The 22,560-nt window shown below is 41.8% G+C and overlaps 1 protein-coding gene across 1 annotated transcript; it reads left to right on the top strand.

Annotated features, from left to right (window-relative positions):
- The first annotated feature begins 1,705 nt into the window (after window positions 1–1,705).
- On the top strand, window positions 1,706–15,540 carry LOC309708496 (ribosomal protein S6 kinase beta-2-like). Its single transcript, XM_082536601.1, has 16 exons — window positions 1,706–1,893; window positions 3,102–3,156; window positions 4,224–4,261; window positions 4,352–4,466; window positions 4,768–4,836; window positions 4,954–5,101; window positions 5,358–5,415; window positions 5,494–5,594; window positions 6,130–6,220; window positions 6,327–6,417; window positions 8,134–8,241; window positions 9,476–9,538; window positions 9,971–10,048; window positions 10,278–10,385; window positions 10,479–10,591; window positions 11,332–15,540. Exons 2-16 carry the CDS (start codon window positions 3,103–3,105, stop codon window positions 11,507–11,509), a joined length of 1,413 nt encoding a protein of 470 aa, XP_082392727.1. The 5' UTR covers window positions 1,706–1,893; window position 3,102; the 3' UTR covers window positions 11,510–15,540.
- Window positions 15,541–22,560: the final 7,020 nt, after the last annotated feature.

The raw sequence follows: 22,560 nt of genomic DNA, 5'->3' as shown, positions 1-22,560 counted from the left end.
GAAGCCTCACACGAATAGATTCACAATGAAAACAAAACAGGAATCCCAAATCTAAAATAACAAAAACCCACGATGATTACTCGCCACCTCCCTGCACCCATATGTCATTTGCTTGCTAATTAATTTAATTTGACTAAAAAAATTTAAAGTAAGTTCAAAATGTCAGTGTTCAGATGATCCTGGTCCGTTACTTCTTCCAAAACAAACACAGCTTGATTAATACTAGGAAACACGTTAACGGATTTTGCCCACACTACACCCAAGCTGGAAAATTGCATTTCACCACAAGGTCACAAGTTTGACACTGCTACTGAAATGACTGATAAATGACCAACAACTGGGTAAAACTGGATGAAGGTGATTCTCAGGTAACTTCTTTCCCCATTTTTGACAGTTGTTTGTGATCCTCTCAGGAAACCTGTGGCTCAGAAACAAATGGGTCACTTTGTGGAAACCCAAATGATGACAGACAAAACTGCAGCTGAACAATAAATACATGAGGACGAAGAGAAGAAACAGACATTTCAAACTCACATGCTAAATGTACTATACTGTACTAATTCTGGCATAATCACCAACAAATTACAATAAAATCAAAAACTTTAATTTAAAAAAGTAAACAAAACAGTCCAGTTGCTGATATTTCAAACCCCTTATCTTTGCTATAGTAGTATTCTAATTACTATGAAAAGTACAAAACATTCACAGCACAAAACACTGTTACCACTAAAAAGGCACAGATGCATTCTTTTGAATTGACTAACTGAAGACAGGCACGTGTACGCTCCACAGCCACTTTATTAGGTACAACTTGCTAGTACCAACTTAGCCCTCTTTTTCCTCCAGAGCAGAATTAATTTGTCATGGCACTGATTCAACAAGGTGCTGGAACCATTCCTAAGAAATTTTGGCCCACACTGACATGACAGCATCACACAGTCATTGCATATTTGTCAGCTGTTCCTCCATGTTATGAATCTCCCGTTGGAAGCAGCCATGAGAGGATGGGTACAATGCGATCATAAAGACCATGGTCAGCAACAGTAATTGGGTAGACTGTGGAGTTTAAACACCAGTCAGTTGGTACTAAGGGGCCCAACATGTGCCAAGCAGTATCCCCCACACCATCACGCCACCAGCAGCCTGACCTGCTGATACAAGGCAGGATGGAGTGATGCTTTCATGTTGTTTACAAATCTGATCCCGATATCTGAATGTGGCAGTAGAAATCCAGAGTCATTAGACCCGGTAACCTTTCCCCCCCTTGTCTTCTATTTTATAGTTTTGGGAAATTGCAGTTTCCTGATCTTAGCTGACTAAAGTGTCACCTCAGGTGGACACTTGCTTTTGTAGCTCATCTGCATGAAGGCTTGATCTGCTATGCTTTGAGAGGTGTTCTTGATTGCAATGAGTGGTTATTTGAGTAACTCTCGCCTTCCCATTAATTCAAAACAATCATCAAGGTAGTTTCTCCACGAGAAGTACCACTCACTGGATATTTTTTCCTGTCAGAGCATTATCTGTAAACCCTAGAGATGTTTGTGTGGGAATATCCCAGCAGATCAGCAGTTTCTGAGCTACTCAGACAGGCTAAACATGAAAAACAATTATTGTTTTTCGCATTTTGATTTCCTGCTGCTACGAAACTCCAGTCCTGTAGATGGCAGTAAAGGCGGGTTAGTAACACACCGGTCATACACTCAATAAGCAGTAGAAGAAGAGTAGCGCGGCGTATGAGAGGAACCCAAACAGCTCTCTGTGGTTGTTTGTCCAGGTCAGTAAAATCTGACAAAGCAATGACAGCCACCGCTGGTTGTGCATAAAGCTGCTTGAAGAGAGAAAATCACCGTACAGAGAAAACCGAGCGTCCGCCGGATGACGGAGCGTCCCCAGGTGAGGCTAGTTAGCTTTAGCCTGTTCTCGGTGTTTTTATTTAGCCTGTCAAACCTGCTCGCAGCCTGACGTGTCACCGCACTGACAATTAAATGAAGTTAGTGACACTTTAAAGACTCTAAAAGACCATCTGTGGGACTAAAATCATCTCAGAGAAAGCTCAGCGCTTCTGTCACGGTAACACGTTTATTTGTTTCGGCTAACGTGGAAAGTGAATGAGCTCCGTCCCTGTTTTTTTTTTTTCACGCCGAGGCTTCGTAGATCGAGTAAAATAAGACAGAATTCACGTGTCACATTTAACGGGTTTAAACTGAAGATCAGCCGCGTCGTAAGCGTTCACTTAGCCGGGCCGTGTTTTGCTCGGTGGAGCCTCAGCTAATGTTTGTTTGGTTCAGTATCTTTTGCGGTTATTCACACACGGCTTGGTGTTACAGCCAATCAGCTGCAGCAGAGTGAGACGAGGCTGGAGATAACTTCTGTTCTCTCCTTAATTATCAGCTGGTAAAACATGCTGGGTTTTGTGGTTCCGGTGTGTTGTGGTCCAGTTGGTTAAATTTGGAGTGCGCTCACAGTCTGAAGATGTGTTTGAACTGACTCAGCTGATGCTGTGTTTGAGTTACACGCTGAACAAGCACATTTTCAGAAACCTTTGAAATGAAGCTGCATTTTGGCTGTTAACCTTTCCTATTTGGGCACCTGGTATAGCAGAACATTCATTAATAAACGTGTGGATATCCAACCTGGGATTGGCAGTGTAATAACAGCAACAAAAGCACTGCTGAGTGAATTACAATGTTTTATTGATATTTAAAATCATTTAAAGTTTCCATCGGGTTATTTTGTTTTGCATAGTGTCATTTTTAGATTTTAGATCTGATTAATTTAGTCTAATCTGCCCTTCATGTTCGTCTGGTTATGCACCTCTGGACGGCTCCCAGTGCTGCTGTTAGGAAGTCACATCCTCATTAATGAATGAATAAATACATTTATTTATGTTCTGCAGAGTCACAGAACATTGCATTTTGTTTTCTTCCCAAATATAAAAGTATGTAAACCTGATTTCTGTACAAACCAGTATCCTACATAAATTTCCAGTTATGAATTTGCAGCAAAGTGTAGTTTTCACATTCTGCAAAAATGTTCCCGTGTTTGTAAGTAAAGTGAATTGAAACACAGCAGACTGTCTGACTGCACCGTCTTTGTTTCAGGATGGCAGGAGTGTTCGACATCGACTTGGAGACTGAGGACATCAGTGACACAGAGGTCTGCATTAAATGCTCATTATAGCCAAGCCAAATGAGAACAATGTGAAAAATGATAATGTTTTAATACGATAGTTTATTTATGTTGTGTAAATGTATTGTTAAGTTTTGATAAATGCTGTTTTTCTTTACTTTGTCTTCTGTAAATACTATAAACATACAAATTGTGAAATAATGACAAAATATGAAGTGCCACATGTAGGGTAAACAGGAAGTGACAGAAAATGATATACTTTTTGCATAAAATGTTGAAAGAAGATCACAGATTTGTAAAGCAGGTTTACCTTTTTTAATATATTCTGAAATTTAAATGACGAGATTAAAAGAAAGTACTATAACTAGGGGCTTTTATTTTGAAACTCCTGACACAATCATCCCAATAACTTTGTGTGAGTCACTGAAGGCTTTGTTTGGAAAGTAATGCATTCTTTTGAATTGACTAACTAGAGTTTTATTCTGAAAAACTAACCCTTTTATAGTAAACTGGGAGCATGGCTATTTCCTGTCCTTCTGCTTTGGGCTTTGTATGCTCTTATAGAAAGGGGACAACTCGATGGGTTGGCCATCTCATAGAATCTAACTCACCAGGTACCCAAAACTTCTGTTTGCACAGGGGAGCCAATCAGAAGACAGCCACTTTAAAAGGGGTGTTGCTAAAAAAGCTTTAAAGTTTTATTATTCCTTATTATTTTGCTGCTGTGTCACAGCTCTGAAGAATGTTGTGTGTTGTTGTTGTTGTTGGACCTTTTCACCATCTTGTGGTGCTACATGGCATTACATACCCGGCCCTATTTTAACTTCAGCTGATATCTCTCCAATACAATACACAGGCTTGTTTGACACAGCTGCTATTTTTCAGTTTTAGTTCGTCTTAGAAGGTGTGAAGTTTGGTCCAGAAGGCAGCAGGAGTCATCCATTTCAAAAGTCTATAATCTGAAATTCTTGACTTGATAGTCAAGAATTTCAGATTATAGACTCCTTTTACGCAGCCCTCATTTCGATTAAAAGTACCTTTGAAATATTGCAGCTCCATTTAACCCTGTTTGTCTTCTTTCTCCCTGTCTGTAGGATGATGTGTGTGACTTCACTGTCCCAGAACCAGAAAAGTAAGGCAGGTTTAACAGTGCATATAAAACATAAATAAATAATAACTGCTGATGCCAGTACCCATACTGGTTATTTTCTCCTCTGCCTAGTGCCCAGACGGAGGAGGTGGAGCTGACCAGTGAAAGTGTCAACAGGGACCGTGAGAGAGTCGGACCGGACTGCTTTGAGCTTCTTACTGTGCTGGGAAAAGGAGCTTATGGCAAAGTGTGTGTGTGTCTGTGTGCGCACATGTGACACTTCTTTAAGTAGCATGTTTCTTCAGCACAGACTTTTGGTTTTATGTATTCCTTCTTGATAACAGTAGATCAGAGTTTTACTGGTCCCTGTTACCTTTTATTACCTCTCTATACATTACTAGGTAGTCTAATCTGTGATCATACTCTTGGGGGAATTCCATCAACCAAATCTTCAAAATCTGCCTTGATTTTTCAGATTTGAATTTTAAAACGTCCCACCTGATGCAACCACAGTCGTACAGCATCCTGCTGCTTTTCTTTCTCTGCAGGTTTTCCAAGTGAGGAAGGTTCAAGGGGCTCAGACAGGGAGAATTTTTGCCATGAAGGTCCTGAAAAAGGTACGTGGACGGATCCTGGATGCTGTTTCACCTTCCTCGCATTGCACACTTTTCATTTTTTAGTTTGTCTCTGTCGTCATTATATCAAGCCCCCCTTCCACTCTTTGTCTCCTGCAGGCAAAGATAGTGTGCAACGCTAAAGACACGGCCCATACGCGAGCAGAGCGAGAGATCCTGGAGACGGTGAGGCACCCGTTCATCGTAGATCTGCTGTACGCCTTCCAGACTGGAGGAAAACTCTACCTCATCCTGGAGTGTCTGAGCGGTAAGCTGGAGGCAACATCCAGCTGTGGGGCAACGCATCTTTACCCTGACTTACCCGTCAGGTCCTTTTGTCAAAGGCATTTTACGGATTGGAGACACGATATGCATGTAGAAATATTCTTAACCTGCACCCAAAATACATGTCAAACAAAATCTATGTGACTGAAAATCCAGCCTCTGATATTTGTTATCATACCACGCTGTTCTGACATTATGTGAACTCTGTCTCATCCATGTGTTCTGCTGTTTATCCTCAGGAGGAGAGTTGTTCATGCAGCTGGAGAAGGAAGGCATCTTCATGGAGGACACTGCCTGGTATGTGCGTTTTGTTAATGATGCTGAAAACGGTTCACTGTTTAAGTAATGTTTAATGAAAATGTTGTGTATGCTTAGCTTCTATCTCGGAGAGATCACTCTGGCCCTCGGTCACCTCCACTCTAACGGGATTATTTATCGGGACCTGAAACCTGAAAACATCATGCTCAATCACCAAGGTGAGAGCACAAGTTTGCCTGAGAATGCACAAAATGCAGAAAAATGTAGAAATGTGGGGCACAGATTTCTTGGAGCCGCTGTTAGTACAATAACTGCACAGCAGTCATATTATTATGCAGATAAATGCTTTAAAAATGCTCTAACAGCACAACTGTGATGCAGAGTTCAGGGACTCTAGCAAGCTCAGATGCACCTGTCAGTCTAAGAGTTACGTTTGACTGACAGGAGGAATTATTCAAGCTTTAACACTTCATAACAAAACTGCTGAAATTGTATTAAGTTGGAAACTCTCCATAGAGGGTCTCATTTCTTATAGCTGCCTGTAAACGTGTTTATTTCTCCTGCACAGTCTCATATTTTAACTAACTTGGTTTTAAAGCGTGCCTCAAGTGGACACTAGCGGTACTGCAGGCATCATTTTGAATGAAGGTGGAGAAAAGAGGCAAATGTCTTGAATTCTAAACAGGATGTAATTGTACCTCAGGGAGTCGTTTATGCCTCATCTGAGTGCTTCAGTTTGGTTTTCTATTTAAGGACACATCAAGCTGACTGACTTTGGGCTCTGCAAAGAATCGATTCACGATGGATCCGTCACACACACCTTCTGCGGCACCATCGAGTACATGTGGGTAACACACACACCTAAACGTTACAGACTCCGAGGCTTCGGCTTTATAACCCATCACAAAAACGTTCACTCCCTCACTTTGTGTTTGCCTGTTTTCTTGCAGGGCTCCAGAGATCCTGACCAGGTCGGGTCACAACAGAGCGGTGGACTGGTGGAGCCTCGGGGCGCTCATGTACGATATGATGACTGGATCGGTAAGCTGGAGCCTGGAGTGTTTTTTAGGCTGATTGGCTGCTGTAGGGCTAAGCTGGCTTTTCTCTGTACCTCCTCCGAAAGCTCGCCTCAAAAAGAGGAAGCTTGCTTCTCTTTTTATGAAGAAGTGGTTGCTGCAGCCTAACAGAATAAAAGACTGCCCCCTGTGGCTAGTATCTGCAATCATTTTTCTTTTTTTAGTTTAGGGCGATAGATGGTGGTTTGGAAAAAGAGCGGCAGGTCAAAGAAGAGCTTTTACTGATCATCCAGAGAGCCTCGAGGTTTTCATGCTCCTTCCTGCAGTTTCAGTTTGTTTCTGTGGAGCCTTCAGGCCGTTTCTTAAAGTTTTGCTTTACAAAGATGAAGGCTGAAATCTATTTCACAACATCGGATTTTCTAGTCAAGGTATTTTATTTAAGAGTGAAAGTAGTAAATCAAGTGTGTGCTCCAAACACCCTAAGGGAGAATATTTATTTCCTCAGCTCCACAATACTTCAGCTAAAATGGTTATTAAAAACAAAGTGGTGGTTGGACAGAGAATTTCTACAAGCGATGGATTCACGCCTCTGTCCACAAAACTTGGATTGCTGGAGCTACGTCTCAACTGCCTGTCAGCAGCAGCAGTATAAATATGATCAGAAGGTTCAAAGAACAGGCTTCCCAGATTCACAGTCATCTCCTCATATGTTTCAGTCAGCTTTCAGTGCAGCTGCAGGTTTTCAATCAATCATCAGAAGTCCTGCGATGACCTCTGCAGAGAGCAAAAATAAACTTGTTTCAGGTTCACCTGAATTTTGTGATAACGGCTGGCTCTCTGGATACGACCGAGCTGTTTTCAGTTGAACTGTCCACAGTTTCCGGGAGCGAGGAGGAGCGAGACCAGGAGTCTACTCGTGCTTTTGTTCCTCGCATTCATGAGGTTGTGCACCATCAGTTGAGCCTGTGAGCACGTCCTGATGCATCAGCATTCAGAGGAAATGGCCTCAACCTTGCCATCTTGTGCCAGCACATGCAAATAACAACTCGTCACTTGAGCTCTTCCTCTGATTTGGCTCACCGTGACATCATCCACTTCCCAGAAAATGAAAATCAAGTTAAAGGATCTCTGTTTTAGCACAGCATGCACAATGTGGAGGCACAAGTGCAAGAACAGCACTTCCAGTAGAAGCTCTGAAAATAGCAGCCGAGCTGAAAACGGTCCAGAAGTGCGCGAGACGATGAGCCTGTACCTGATTTAAATTTGTCCTCAGCTTCTTGGAAGTCCGGTTATTAAGCAGTGACATCTTGATGGTGAGCATTTGGACTGTGACGAGACAGTCAGACATTTTTGTTCATCAAATGTTCAGAAGTAAAAAAAAATGCAGGATCTCAGACTCCTTGTGTTTGCTGTTCAGATCAGTTGTGCTCCCCTAGTTTTCCTACAGAGGGCCGTACTGGTCCAGGAAAAAAATCCACCAGTATGTCAGAACAGCAACATGTAAACTTGAATTCCACATCAAACGAGGAAAAAGTCACAGGAGGCCAAACTGGTGGTGCAGGCTGACAGTTGCAGTGTTATTTCCCACCAGTGGGCTCCCCTGTTCTTCCTCAGTTTAGCCACCCTGCTGCATTTAGGGTCAGGCTGGGATGGAGTGACTTCTGTGCCCACAGAATCGATTAACAAGCAGTTTTAATGTCTTGTTAGTAACCGCTGACTGACTCCCGTACTCTGTTTTCAGCCTCCGTTCACGGCGGAAAACAGGAAGAAGACCATCGATAAGATCTTGAAGTGTAAACTCAACCTGCCGCCGTACCTGACAATCGATGCCAGAGACCTCGTCAAAAAGGTGCGTAGCACAAAGTGACATGAAACACGGTGCAGCTGTGCTTGTCCTTCTGTGCATTTTAAAGCTTAAATGTACTTTTTGAAGTTTTCTCCAGTGAACTAAGAGAAAACACATCAAACATCCAGGGTAGCAAACTCGTTTCTGTCCCTTCACAGTTTTTAAACTGGTATCTCATCAACTCCCAGTTGGTTACACAAATAAATCATGCTAAAGAAAAGCAAGGTTTTGGCTTTAGATTGTGCCACTTGGAGTGGGTTTCAAATGTTTTTCAGCCCAGTTATTTTTGCTTTTTTAAAATAATGCATCGTGGCTCCTGGTCTGGTTTGTACACATATGAGTAATTGCTGTTCGTGGATTCGGTGTCAGATCAATGATTCTTAAGAATTAGTCGGGGCTCGCCTCCTGCCAGCAGCCTCCCTCCTTCACGTCTGCCAAGAGAAGCTGGCTGTCCGTCTTCTCAGCGTGCGGTGGAGACTTTACTGCCCTTCCCAGTCACACATCTCAGTGTAGCGCTCTCCTTTCTGTGCCAAAATAAAATCAATGTAGGAAACAGTCCAGGGAACACTCGGTAAGCAGATGGTTTTAAACATGTCCAGATTTTTCTCTGGAACATTTAACTTTATATATATTTATCGTAAAAGTTTTGAGTCCAGGCCATTAGTCAAGTTCACCTTTAACTTTCACAAAACTTTGTTTTGTACGCAGCACCCGGATGTTTTGCTTGGGTTTTCTTCTGCACAGATACTTTCAGTGGACGTTTCTTCCACCGTTCTCCTTCATCTGGTCATCTGACACCTTAAAGCAACATAAAAACTTTGCAAAGGGACCAAATGAATGACTTTAGTTTCAGTGATTTTAGTCAAAAAACCTGCAAAAGCCAGATTTTTGTGGCTGGAAAAGTTTTGAAAAGTCATGCTAATTATCTGACAAATACTTTCAGTCACAAGTTGCTCAAAATCAGTTAATTTTACATTAAAGTTGTTTGTTCTTCACATAATAACTGCTAGCATTGAATGAAAATGTTTTCTTATAAGTGAACGTTGCTGTAGAGTCTTTGCCTTACATTACAAAGCTCCTTGAGGTAACTGCTGTTGTGATTTGGTGTTATATGAATGTAGAGGTTAGAAAGAGTAAAACCTGAAAACGTGTTTGAGTAATTATTTCAGGCTCAGGGTTTTAGACACACAGTTATCTCCCTGCATGGTGACACGCCCCACTCTTATCTGTTTTTCAGCTGTTGAAGAAAAACCCAGCCCAAAGACTTGGCTCCAGTAAAGCAGACTGTGCTGACATCCAGGTAACTAACTGTGATGCTTCCTGTGTGAGCTACAACACAGGAAACGCTCTGAAATACCTGCAGACTGTTCATCGTTTAGACTAAATCTGTACGGAAATCAATCTGATGTACAGTGTTTTCTCTGAATCAGACTGTGTGTGTGTGAATACATGTAAAGCAAAGATGTGCTGGTACAAGATGTGCAGGGAAAAATAAGTGTAGATTGAAATCAAAGACACTTGACGTGGGTCAAAAACGTAGAGGTCAAAATGATTCCATTTAAATGAGATGTGGTTTTAGATTAAGGGCCACACCTCTGATCACGGCTCATATGATGGGAATATTCCACACTGCTAAACCAAAGCAGACGCTTTAAAACAAAAGGGAGCTGAACTCGTGGCGTTCCCCCGAGAACACAAGAATCTAAGAACAGGTTCTTTTGTTACTTTACAGAAACACGCCTTCTTTAAACACGTTAACTGGGACGAGCTGCTGCATAAGAGACTGGAGCCGCCGTATAAGCCACAGCTGGTAGGGCACTGTTTCTTATTCAAGTTAATCTATTCCTTTATTCAAAGCCAGAGGAGTTGATTCAGCAGTCTCTACTCCCTTTTTTCTTTAAATTAACTTCTCTTCCCATCTACCTCCTGCTGCGTGTTTCTCTTTGATGTTCCCAGACCGCTCGATGCCTTTGTCTTACCTTCACACCAACTTATACCTTTTATTAATTGCTCATTCTTTTCTCTCTGCGTATGTGCAGCAGTCGGATGAGGACGTGAGCCAGTTTGACACCAGGTTTACCAGACAGACGCCCGTGGACAGTCCGGATGATACTTCGCTCAGCCACAGCGCAGAGCTCGCCTTCGCTGTGAGATTATCCTCCTCATCAGACTTCTTTTCTGTCCGCTACATAATGAAGCCTCAGATAGTCAAAGGCTCTTCGCTCGTCTGCTGTTTTTAGGGTTTCACATACGTGGCTCCATCGGTCCTCGAGAGTCTAAAGGAAGGCTTCTCATTCGAACCCCGAGCGAGAAACGTACGCCGACACAACAGCAGCCCACGCACGCCCATCAGGTAACGCAAAGAAAGACACTTCTGTGAGTCTGTATTCAAGAGAAACGGTCCAAAAACTTTAGTTCATGGTCCTCACAGCTCAATCCCTAGTTGTGACTGAGCTCCAGAATATCTGCCTGGAAGCGTTTCAGTATGCGGTGCTGGGACTTCTTTCTAAAAGGACTTTGACTATAGCCAACATGTTTACTTATTTAATTTTTAAGCTGAAAGTTCTTCAGCTTGAGATGTTGAAAGTGAATTTCTTTAAGTTTTTTCATGTTAACTGAGTCTACAGTCACTACATGTACTCTGCAGGACTTTTATTTAAACTAGTCTGAGATATTTTTAGTTTTCCAAATGTGTCCATCACCACACCGGGAACAAAGACACATTTTTATGAAACATTTGGGTTGCATTATCGGATCCTTTGGTAGGCCAGCACTGGCCCCTGGGAACTTTTTAAACCAGGAAAGTAGGAGTCTTGAGAATAAACGTCTCTGTTGTCCTAGCCAAGATAGGCAGCTGTGAACTGACATGAGAGAAAGTGAAGTACAGTGCCACTGACACTGAAATTACAAGATTACAGGGTAAGAGTCGGACAGTGTGAGAGCTGCAGTCCAGCTCAGAAGAGTGCAAATCCTCCCACTGGGAAGAATTAGAGGAATGAATTCTTGCAAACTTTGGGAGATCATCCAAAGTAAGCTTGTTTATCTTCCTGCTCATGTTTATAATAACTTGACCATTATTTTCTTTTCTTTCAGTCCTTTAAAATTTTCCCCCGCTGGGCCGTTCAAGTCCAGCCTCGACGGAGAGCCAGACCCTTTCTCTCCGATGTCTCCACCGACAGCGGCAGCTCCGATGCCGAAGGAAAACGGAGCCGCCAGTCAGCCAATCAAAACCCCTGCGAGGAACAAGAAGCTGAAAGGACATCGGAGATGAGGAGGAGCTCCTCAAAGAACGAGCCTTGGTCAGATTAACATGTAGTTTAGTCGTGCTGAGGAACACGAGTTGGAGTGTTGTGGTTTTTCTTTAACTACGAGGCTCCCGAGAAGCCAAAATCATCCATGGGAAGCCTTCCGTTTGCGTTTTTGTTTCATTTTTAACTTTCATCTCACCTCACATTTAAAAAATATATATATTCGGATACAGTGCTGCTGCTACTGTCCAGCACTTTTATTTATTTCTCATTCTTTTCAAAGCTTTAGTTTACAGCCTCGGTATATCTGCAACTGTATTTCTGTCACGCTGTGCCACTAATCTCTGGGAAACAAAAGTCCCACTGGAAAGAGCTCAATAGCCACTAATTCTCCTCAACAAGGTCGGCTAAATGACTGATGGTAACAGAGTTTACCGTCTTGTATGACCGCCGGTGTGATCTCAGCAAAGGGAAGCTGGGATATAAAGTTTTGGGGGGTTTAATTAGGTAATCAGCTTTTAATTAGTTCATCAGAGTTTGGGCGAAGAGGTCGGCTATCACAGGCTGACGTTTTAATTAGCGGGCTGATGAACGATCACATGATCGAAGGTAGAAATTGACCTTCAGCCATCGTCGAGGCAGCAGGTTGGTAACTTCAGGCCAAAGCCGTAGGATTGGGGCGGGTCAGACATGAGATGATGTGTTTGTGAATGTCTCCGAGTCTTTCTGAGCAGCTTCATGTTCACTGCCAAAGGTGTTCACACACATACTGTCCTCGTATCTCACCGCAGTAGGGTGAAGTGCTTTATTTATTTGGTTTGCCGGGAAGGTTGTAACCAATCATCAGAAAATAAGAGCTTAGCAGTCAGTGCAATGTACAGTGGAAGCAGTGTGCTAAACATGGTGCTCTCAGACGACAAAAACCTTGTATAAAAATAATATTTTTGGGTTAACTGAACAAAATATTTTTACATATGAATTGTAATAAAAGGTGTTTTTGCCTGTCGTGCTCAGAAAAACAGTAATTCAGCACCGGAGGGGATCACACAAGTTACATGTTCATCTGATGTTACAGCTGTTTGATTTCCCTCTTTTCTTTGAAATAACGGGACATCAGGAAAATGACAAACCTGCGTGAGCATTAAAGCTACTTATTTTAAAGCTTTGTAAGTGTAAACACGCGCTGAGTCGATGTCCAAAGCTGGTGTTGGAGAGATCAGCTGAAGCTAAACAAAGGATGGGCTGTACCTTCATATAAGCCAGTCTGTACCACGAATTGGTGAAGTGAGTCACCAGGGAAGTCATTAACATAACAAGCACAGATTAAATGCCGCCCCCGTGTTGGGAAACGTATAAAAAGTACCTTTAAGGAGCTCAGACAGCTCTTTAAAGCAGCCGAGCAGGAACTGCAAGCGCAAATATTTCAAACAAATTAGGAAAATAAATGGAGAGCTTTAAACTGGACCTACTCTGCTCTGTTATATCTATAAACTCTTAAAATGGTGAATTATTGTACCAAACATCATCTAAGTGTGAAAAAGTTTCACACAGTTCTTTCTACGCTTCATGTCACAGACACGGGATATACCTAATATGGTCATATTATAAAAGCCCCGCCCAGCTGGTGTTCAGACCAATTAGAATAAAGTCACCCTTAAAGGGGGAGGATGAACTCAGAGGCTGAACAAAGGCCCACAAAAAGATAAGGATTATTTTGAACTGTGAATCATGCAAAGCTACTCTGGTAGAGTCCAAGAATAAATAACTATGGAGCAGAATAAGTCCACTTTAAACTATCGTCCTACTCCAGTAAGGTATACAGGTGGACGCCTAACAGACTTGATGTATTTGTTTTCTGGATCGTTGATTCACTTTAACACTTCAGCCTGGTTTACCGCAGAGTCGAATGTATTTCACCAGCTGTAAATTTTCCTTTGCACCTTCTAAAAAGCTAAAGTGATCAGCGTTACATCAGCATATGCTTTTGAAAGTTATCATATGAATAAATGTAGATACCATGAAGTTATTGCTGTATTTCCAGCATCTTCACTAACCCAGTTTTCTATGTCAGTGCCATGCATGCTGAGTGGAGGATGAATACTAAAGATTTTCTACCTCCTCGTCTTCTCAAGCACGTCTTAGCTGAGTGACAGTATCTGTTTTGTACAGACTTTTGTGATTATCAGAGGATGACTCTTACTGACTCTAATGTTTCGTTGTTTCTGCTCTAATCTCACCACGAGATTCACATTTGAGGTTTTGAGGTAAAATAACTTCCATCTCAGGATGAACTGCTCAGTGTTTGATAACTTTTTGATTCTGTATTGTGATGTGACCCACTGGTTAGCAAAGTCCTGCCTCACGCTTTGCTGTTGCTATCTGAGAGAGTGGGGAGGGAGAGACTGAGGGCGGCTGTAGGCTCGTACGCTCCGTCGTCCTTCTGGACTCTGTGTGTTCACAAAAGTAGCGTCACGTTCTTTCAATGAATTTAAAACAAGCGCGTGTGGCCGTAAACTCATCGGCAAAGAGTTTGCAAAAGAGCTCGGGTGAGACAGACGTGGACTTTTACACAATCAGACGTCTTTCCACAGCCACAGGAGTCGCCCCCTACTGGACAATAAAAGGGATGCAGATTTAAGGCTTTACTTTTTGTACCCAAAAGGTACATCGATCTTTATATACAGTCTATGACTGAGTGCCACTATAGATAAATATATCCAGCACTTTGGCTTGTGCACTACTATCAGCCACGGTTCTGTTATTTTTGCAGCGATCAGGTAAGAATGCTGAGCACTGTTATCATGTTAGCACTACCTCAAAGCTGCTGCACTGAAAATTTGTGGTCTTATTAAAAAAAAAAGTAGCCCAGGGAAATTAACATGGAAGCACCACAACGTGCAGTTCCTCTAATGTCCACCAGAGGCTCCAGCAGTGAGTCAGTCCCCACAGACGCCCATGTTAAAATATCCGTTTACAGCCTGCAACAAAAACACGGTTTAGGTCTCCGTGGCCAGTTTCCCCTTACAGAACAACTGTACACAAAGTGAATTTCACTTGTTTATATCACATTAAGGCCTAAAGTTTGCATTATTAGGGGTGTGGCCTCTTTGAAAAGAGCTGAAGCTGCTATCGCTAACTATCATCGCGTCAGCTAACTGGAGTTCCTGACTGGAACTCTTTGTGGTGTTGGTTCCTTTTGGCGCATTTTTGAATGTGTTTCTCTAACAAACACGACTCGCTGTGCAGTCGTACCAATCATGGTCCAGGAAGTCGGTGTTTCAGCTTTGGGGGAAATTCTTGTACTTTTTTAAGTCTGTCATTTGCATGAATTGGCAGATATCTGAATCCATCAGTTTATTGATGCACATTAAATAAAGTAGCTGTAGCTTGTCACTCCACTCTCTCATCCAGATGTGGTCACTTCTGGCTCCCAAAAAAAATAAATGGTAGAGGCCATAGTGCGCCTGAAAAAAACTGAGCTGATGGAGTTAAATAATGATGGATTTCAAGCTTGTATGTTTTCTGTTTATTCATATGATTGAACTCTGTTATTATTATTATTATTATTTTTTAATTAATTAATTTTGTCAAAGGGAAGATTCCTGTGTTCACGCTCCTGTTCGCAGGAAACGAGCCCGGCAGTCCTCCTGCTCTCTCCTGCAGCCTTTCTTTCATTAACACTGGACACAGTCTGCATGCACAGCCTGTGCTACAGCTGAGGAACTCCTCACACTGCAGCTTGTTACTGCAGCAGCACGGTGATAAACGAACTCATGATAAAATTTGCATTTAGGCTGCAAAAACAATCTTTGCTTTCAGTTTTTGTGTATTTATTTACATAATGAATAATTACAGTGTGATACAGAGATATGTTGGTGTGAGCAGGAGTCTGTGGAATTTGAAAATGTATATTCTGAAAAATTGAATTGAGGAAAACAGAATGGAGTGGATTATACCTTAATTTGTCATATTTGCTTATGTTTTTTCTTTCGGTCGTGTGTTCTTTCTTCAAACTGATGAATGTGTTCAAAATAAAATGAGTTGCTGAGTTGTTCTTCTGAGATCTTAATGGACATTCAGCAGTTTTGTGGTTTCAGATATTCAGATTTATTCAGCGTATCGAGCACTAAAGCTAAGAGAAATGTTTTTACTCAAAGAGTGCTTAGCGCTTCCTTTTTCAACGACAAGCTTTAAAGAAATTCACATATTTGATCTCGACGGATCGATAACAAACAACTGGCAGCACCTGTTTCCTGTAAAGGCCGACAGCATACACCCTCGCCTCCTTGTTAGCACAAATATCTCTCGTGGCAGCAGCTCAAAGCATTTAGGCACGTAGACTTGATCGAGGTGACCTGCTGAAGTTTAACCTAAGCATGAGAAGGTGGTAAAAATGTGATCTAAGGGACTTTGAAAGATGGACAGACTGGTCCGAGTAGTCCCGCATAACCCACACAAAGAAAATATCCAGTAAGCAGCAGTTCTCTGAGAGAAAATGGCCCGTTGATGCCAGAGGTCAGAGGAGAATAGACGCACTGCTTTTAGAAAGGTAACAGTAACTCAGATGACCAAAGTGTGAACACAACACGTCAAACCTTGAAGGACTAAAGCAGCAGAAGGTTTCTGCTGTGCGTTTCAGACAGTAGGGTCAGAATTAGGTGTAAACAGCATGAAAACATGGATCCGGCCTGCCTTGTGTCAAATGTTCAGGATGCTGGTGGTGTGATGGTGTGGGGGACTTTTCTTGGCACACTTTGGGCCACTTAGTACCAACGGAGCCTTGTATAAACACCACAGGCTACCTGAGTGCTGTTGCTGGCCATATCCACCTTCTGATGACTGTTTCCAGACTAACAGTATGCCACAAATCACTCAAATGACTTCATGTTTTCAACTCTTTCTGTGTGTTTTTCTTTCTGTGGAGCATTTTGTAACTTCAGGGTCTCCACATCTGCCTCCATCTCTCCCTAGCATCTCTCTGCATGTCCAGCTTCACTACATCTGTTTTTTCTTCTCCGAGGTCTTGTCCACTATATCAACTGTCCTTCCTCTGCACAGGTCCAAACCATCGCAGCCTCTGTCTCCAGACCTGAGCCGTCTAATCTTGTCCATCCCGGTCACTCCCAGTGAAAATCTTAGCCCAGTTAGAAGTTTCCAAACCTCTAACTTTATTGTTATTGAGCCAAGTTTACCCACTTTTTAAAACCCCTTTCTCTGTTTTCTTGGCTACCAGCGTTTATTTCTGACCCTCTGTTATAAATATAAAACTGATGCACTTGGTTTCAGGGTAATTTTAACTTTAGATTGTGACTCCTGGTGTGGGTGTAAAATTGATTTAGTTGATTTTTTTACAGAAAATATCTGAAAATATCTCCTGCACTTATGAAGTCATAAAGCCTCAGAAATGTTGGTAAAAGTAATAAGCATAACATTTGAGCCGCCCCTGGGGACTCTGTGGGCTTTTACTCTGAAAATATTCATAGTATGAAGATAAAATATTGCATGACTACATTAAATATAAAGAGGTTATTATACCAAATACTGAAAAGATGTAAAAATGGTGTGTGTGTCGGTCAGATGACGTGGGCACAATCAGAAGAAACATTTGTTCACAGAGTCGCTATCGTGTGGTAATTTAAAAGAAAGTTGGGACTAATTAAAGCAGCACGCCATCAGGAAGCATCATCAACAAAACAAGTGTGTTAGGAGTTAACACAGATAATTAAGGAAACAGGCTGTTATCCTGGACGGGTGCCTCTTTAACAAGATAGTCTGTACATTTAATTAGATGTTCAACTTTTTCTTTAATAGAGAACTTCTTTAACTGCCACTGCAGTGGGTTTTCACCGTGGCTCAGGGAAATGTCAGCACTTTGTTTACCTCTTGTTTGGTTTTGGCCCTCCGTATTAATTCAATTCAATTTTATTTATATAGCGCCAAATCACAACAAAAGTCGCCTCAAGGCGCTTCATAGATACAGTGAAAAACCCAACAATCATATGACCCCCTATGACCAGCACTTTGGCGACAGTGGGAAGGAAAAACTCCCTTTTAACAGGAAGAAACCTCCGGCAGAACCAGGCTCAGGGAGGGGCGGGGCCATCTGCTGTGATTGGTTGGGGTGAGAGAAGGAAGACAGGATAAAGACATGCTGTGGAAGAGAGACAGAGGTTAATAACAGATATGATTCATGCAGAGAGGTCTGTTAATACATAGTGAGTGAGAAAGGTGACTGGAAAGGAAAAACTCAAATGATCATGGGAATCCCCCGGCAGCCTACGTCTATTGCAGCATAACTAAGGGAGGATTCAGGGTCACCTGGTCCAGCCCTAACTATATGCTTTAGCAAAAAGGAAAGTTTGAAGCCTAATCTTGAAAGTAGAGATAGTGTCTGTCTCCTGAATCCAAACTGGAAGCTGGTTCCACAGAAGAGGGGCCTGAAAACTGAAGGCTCTGCCTCCCATTCTACTTTTAAATACTCTAGGAACAACAAGTAGGCCTGCAGAGCGAGAGCGAAGTGCTCTAATAGGGTGATATGGTACTACAAGGTCATTAAGATAAGATGGGGCCTGATTATTTAAGACCTTGTATGTGAGGAGCAGGATTTTGAATTCAATTCTGGATTTAACAGGAAGCCAAAGCAGGAGAAATCTGCTCTCTTTCTAGTCCCTGTCAGGCCTCTTGCTGCAGCATTTTGGATCAGCTGAAGGCTTTTCAGCAAATTTTTGGACATCCTGATAATAATGTAATGAATTACACTATTAGTACATCTGTTTATTTGATACACTTCAAATACAAAGCAATTAAATCTTTTCCTAACATAATTAATTCAAGCACCAGCCATTTGTTCTATTTCCTTTTCAATAAGGCAGCTGAATTTGTGAGTCATTGTGATCTTTAGCGAGTAGTTATTGCCTCATTTAGCTCATTTTCAGCAGCTGCAGTCGGCGTGTGCAAAAAGGCAAAACAAAATAATCCAGTGAAAACCTCTCGTCATTGTCATCTGTGAGCTTTTGTCCCGTTCTTCCTCATGTTCAAAAACTGTACTCGGGACACCTTCATAGTGATCCTGTTACCTATCCAGGTGTCTCCATGGATGAGCTTCTCATTTTTTAGACACTAGCCTCCAAAAAGTATTCAGTCACTATTCTCAGCCTCTCTGTTTCTTTCACTGGCACTATTTATGTTCAGCAAGTCTTTAAGCTCAGTGTTGATGACCTGGCGATGTCCCAGAAACCAAATATCTGAGCAGTTCAGAAAAGAAGCGCTCTCAGCCCGACTGAGATAAGATAAGTACGTCTCCAACAGGTAGGGCAGTCATATATGACCGCTAGCCCAACTTCACTAACCCTTCAAACATGCTGCATCGTTCAGAGCTTTAGAAATCCTTCAGTCAGATTTGGTACTGTATGGTTTTCATCTGTTGATAGATGAACCTGCAAGCTAACCTCCTGCTAACTGGGCTAAACCTCATAAATTGTCTTTTTAATGGATGCTCGAATGTTAAACTTCAGCTACCCATCATTTTATTGGAAAGTTTTTAACCCTCAGTGTTTGATATTCTGAACCAAAGGAGCACCTGGACCTGGAAATGGCTAAAAATGTCACACCTAGCAAACAGCTGCAGGACAGTTCTTTTAAAAAGGGGGTTCTTCCTTCCCACAGTCACCAGGTGTTGCTCATAAGGGTTCCCTTTCAAATATTGTATGTCGCCTACATGATGTTCTTCCTGTCACAGCCTAAGAAAGGGTTTGACTTTCTGTATGTTTAATCATACATCACCATGAAGTCATCTGGTGTCCTCCCTGTTCTGCTGCAGATTGTCTCCTCTGCTGCTTCAGGCATGTCCCCAAAGACAGATACCACCTTAATAAAGGCAAAAAACGATCACGTGACTGATGACTGTCTGGGTCATTTTCTGAAAAATCTTTCGGTGCCTCCTTGAAAATATTGGCTTATAATGCTGAAAACCATTTCCCTGGTTCCATTCTTTGTGTTTTTGGTCATGTTTTGATTTATATTTCAAACTAGTTCCCACTCAGCTGAAAAAAAATTGCAGTTATGGGGATGCTGTGGTTTTCCTCCAGGGCTGGTAGGATTGGATTGATGGGTCCTGGTCCTCCCACAACAGCTGGAACAGCGAGTCCCGAAACAACACCAGCCTCTGCTTAATGCTCAGTCCTAGTGGTAGGAAAGCCCACACACGGGGGACCTTAATAATACACAGCAGGTTTCACAAACGTCATCAGTAAGTTGGCCGGTGGCCTGCAGCCAGTCAGAAAGAGAGCACATTAATGGCTCTGAGGACATTTTAGCTCTTTTTATTTTTTAACCTCTGCAGGAAGCTCCTTGTAGCTGAGGTGCAATACTGCAATATGACCAGCCGGGGGCACTACGCAGCTTCTGCAGTTTTAGCAGATCGTCTATGGCACAGAAGGAAAAAGTGAGATATTTGACATTTGCTCTCGTTTAGCTGTATTGTCTAACTGAAAAATATGTTTACACAGTTTTCTAGTAATTTTATTCTAAAGTTAAAGAAAAAAAGTATTTCTTTTGTTCCAGCTTCATGCCTTTCCCCCCTCTTTTCACCTTTTCCCCATTAATCCTTTCGTTTCTATCTGGTAAAAGACATGTAATTTCCTTTATTCTGCTGAGATATAAATGCTGGAAAATTAACGTGCTACTGCAATCAAATCATTAGAAGAAAGCCGATGTATGATGATGACTTGCTTAAGTAAAGACGAAAATTAAAAAAAAAAACCCCAAAAAAACCACCAACAACAAAAAGGTAAAAAATTACCCAGTAGAGAAAGATTAAGTAAAATAATGGTTCTTAATCTTAATAAAGTACAGGAAAACACTGAATATAATTGCCCATGAAGTAAATTCAAGAAAGAAAAGACTCCACAAAAATAAGATGACTTTAAAGCGTCTCAGAGTGTAAGGTGCAGTGTGCAGTGAAAGCACCAATAAAGACCTGTTCTGTATCAGTTTTTTTACTGATGGATTTATTTATTTGTTTGTTGCAGCACAAAAACAGGACATGATGCTAGTTTCTGGTTCTGTACGTACAGAATAGAAACAGTTGTGCAGATTAGCACCAGAGCTGATGCAGAACAGTCATTTCATTCAATCCCATTCAGCCTGCAGTCGGTGAAGTTCATGAAATAGTCCTAAAGTCATTTTTTGCACCTGCTGCCAGAAGAAAAAGCCCACAGAGGACTATTTTAATTACTAACTATTACAGATTTTTTTATTATTCTCATATTTACAGGTAATGTTAAAGTTATTCATTTATATTTCTTTGACTTCAAAGTGGTGCTGCTTCCGCCGCAGACATGTGGTGTGTAACAGAAAACTGAACTGAACAGATCAGTCCATTGTTACCTGTCATTACACCCAATCCAGCTCCAAACACTCAGCTTCACAGAGGTGTTTTCGACTCCGGACTCTCCTTCATGTCACAGAAATGGAATTTTCCAAATCTCAAGCACAGCCAATCAGAATAAAGCTGTCTTAGTCAAAGATCACTCAATCAATGCTGACCTTAACCCTTGAGCATCCCTTAAAATTTATACCCATCCTTTGCCCTTCGTACCCAAAATGGTCCCTTTTTTCGCTAGGGTCACACGAGGGTTAATATAATCTGGATTAAAGTGCTTTGTGTGTTTAATCTGGAGCTGCTTTTAAAAGCCACTGTATAACACTGAAGCTATGGTTAAGCAAAAATCCGACTTTACTGGAAAGAAAAGAGAGTGGCCTCACTAGATGACCTTTGTCATAATAGTTACTGAAATCATCTGAAGAGCTTACAGTTTGGGACACGCTTATCTGACTTCACATCTTATTTACAACCTTTCAAAGTTGCTGAACTCTTTGATAAAGTATTCTTGAATTTTGGAAAACATCATGAATTATCTGAACATTTTCTCTGCTGATTCATTAAGTGGGGAAGGAAGATTTTCAGCTCTCAAGAAGAAATGCAGAAGTGATGTAAGACTGGGATGAACGGTCAGGGTGGAAGATTAGGAAGCTTTATTAGGTGACTGGAAGAGTACAGCTGAAGTAGTGTGAGCTATGTTGACTTATGCTCCAGACAGAGGAGAGAAAACAAGGAGATTAGTTTTGTCCTTGTTCTGTTAAAGTACAGGAAAGCATTCAAAGAAGGGAATTAGCAAAAAAACATAGAGAGATAAAGAAAGTAGACAGGAGTATTGGGAGGCTAGGCATGCAGCAAAAGGAGAAGTGGTAAAGGAAAAGGCTTTTAGAGTGGGAAGGAAGAAGAAAAGGACTTGTATCGGTTAACTAGACAAAGAAATCGAGCTGGAAAGGATGTGCAGCAGATTTGAGTGAATATGAGATGGAAGTAACAAGTAAATGAGACAATGTGGTGAGAAGATGGAAGGAGTACTTTGAGGAACTGATGAATTAAGAAAATGAGATGATAGAGGGGATAGATGGAGGACAGTTAGTGAATTAGGACATGCAGAGGGTGAATCAGGAAGACATGGGGACAGTTATCAGGAGGATGCAAAGGAGAAAGGCCGTTGGTCCAGATATCATACCTGTGGTGACGTTTAGGAGAGAGGACATCGGACTTTTTAACCAAACACAATCTTGGTCCTCGTACATATTTTGAGTTGGTTAAGCTAGGCTTGCAGAGTGAAGAGTGAGAGGTGAAGAGGAGCGTGCAGGTGGGGGGAGTGGGTGGACATAAGTGTTTCGGATAGAAGGACAACAGGAAGAGTGAAAGGGAAGGTTTATAAGATGATAGTTAGGACATGCGTAAATAGTTAGACCTGCTATGACGTATGATTTGGGGAATGGTGGCACTGACAAAAAGACAGGAGGTGAAGCTGGAGGTGGCAAAATGAAAGATGCTGAGATTTTAATCGGGAGTGACGAGATTAGAAATGAGTGCATCAGAGAGACGTCTCAGGGTGAGAGGGTTTGGACATGTGCAGATGATTGATAGACAAAGGATGTCGAATACGGAGAAGGAGGCAGGAGGAAAAGAGGAAGACCACAGAGAAGATTCATGGATGTAGTGAAAGAGGAGATACAGAGGGCTGGT

The sequence above is a fragment of the Aulonocara stuartgranti genome (assembly GCF_965226115.1).
Source record: "Aulonocara stuartgranti genome assembly, chromosome: 6".
In the NCBI taxonomy this organism is placed as follows: Eukaryota; Metazoa; Chordata; class Actinopteri; order Cichliformes; family Cichlidae; genus Aulonocara; species Aulonocara stuartgranti.
Note: the sequence above shows the minus strand (reverse complement) of the source record. Positions and strands in the feature narration are given on the sequence as shown.

Coding starts and splice junctions, on each gene's coding strand:
- LOC309708496 (XM_082536601.1), top strand. CDS start 3,103: ATGGCAGGAGTGTTCGACATCGACTTGGAGACTGAGGACATCAGTGAC. Junction 5,102..5,357: donor CATCCTGGAGTGTCTGAGCG/GTAAGCTGGAGG, acceptor GTTTATCCTCAG/GAGGAGAGTTGTTCATGCAG. Junction 6,418..8,133: donor ACGATATGATGACTGGATCG/GTAAGCTGGAGC, acceptor CTCTGTTTTCAG/CCTCCGTTCACGGCGGAAAA.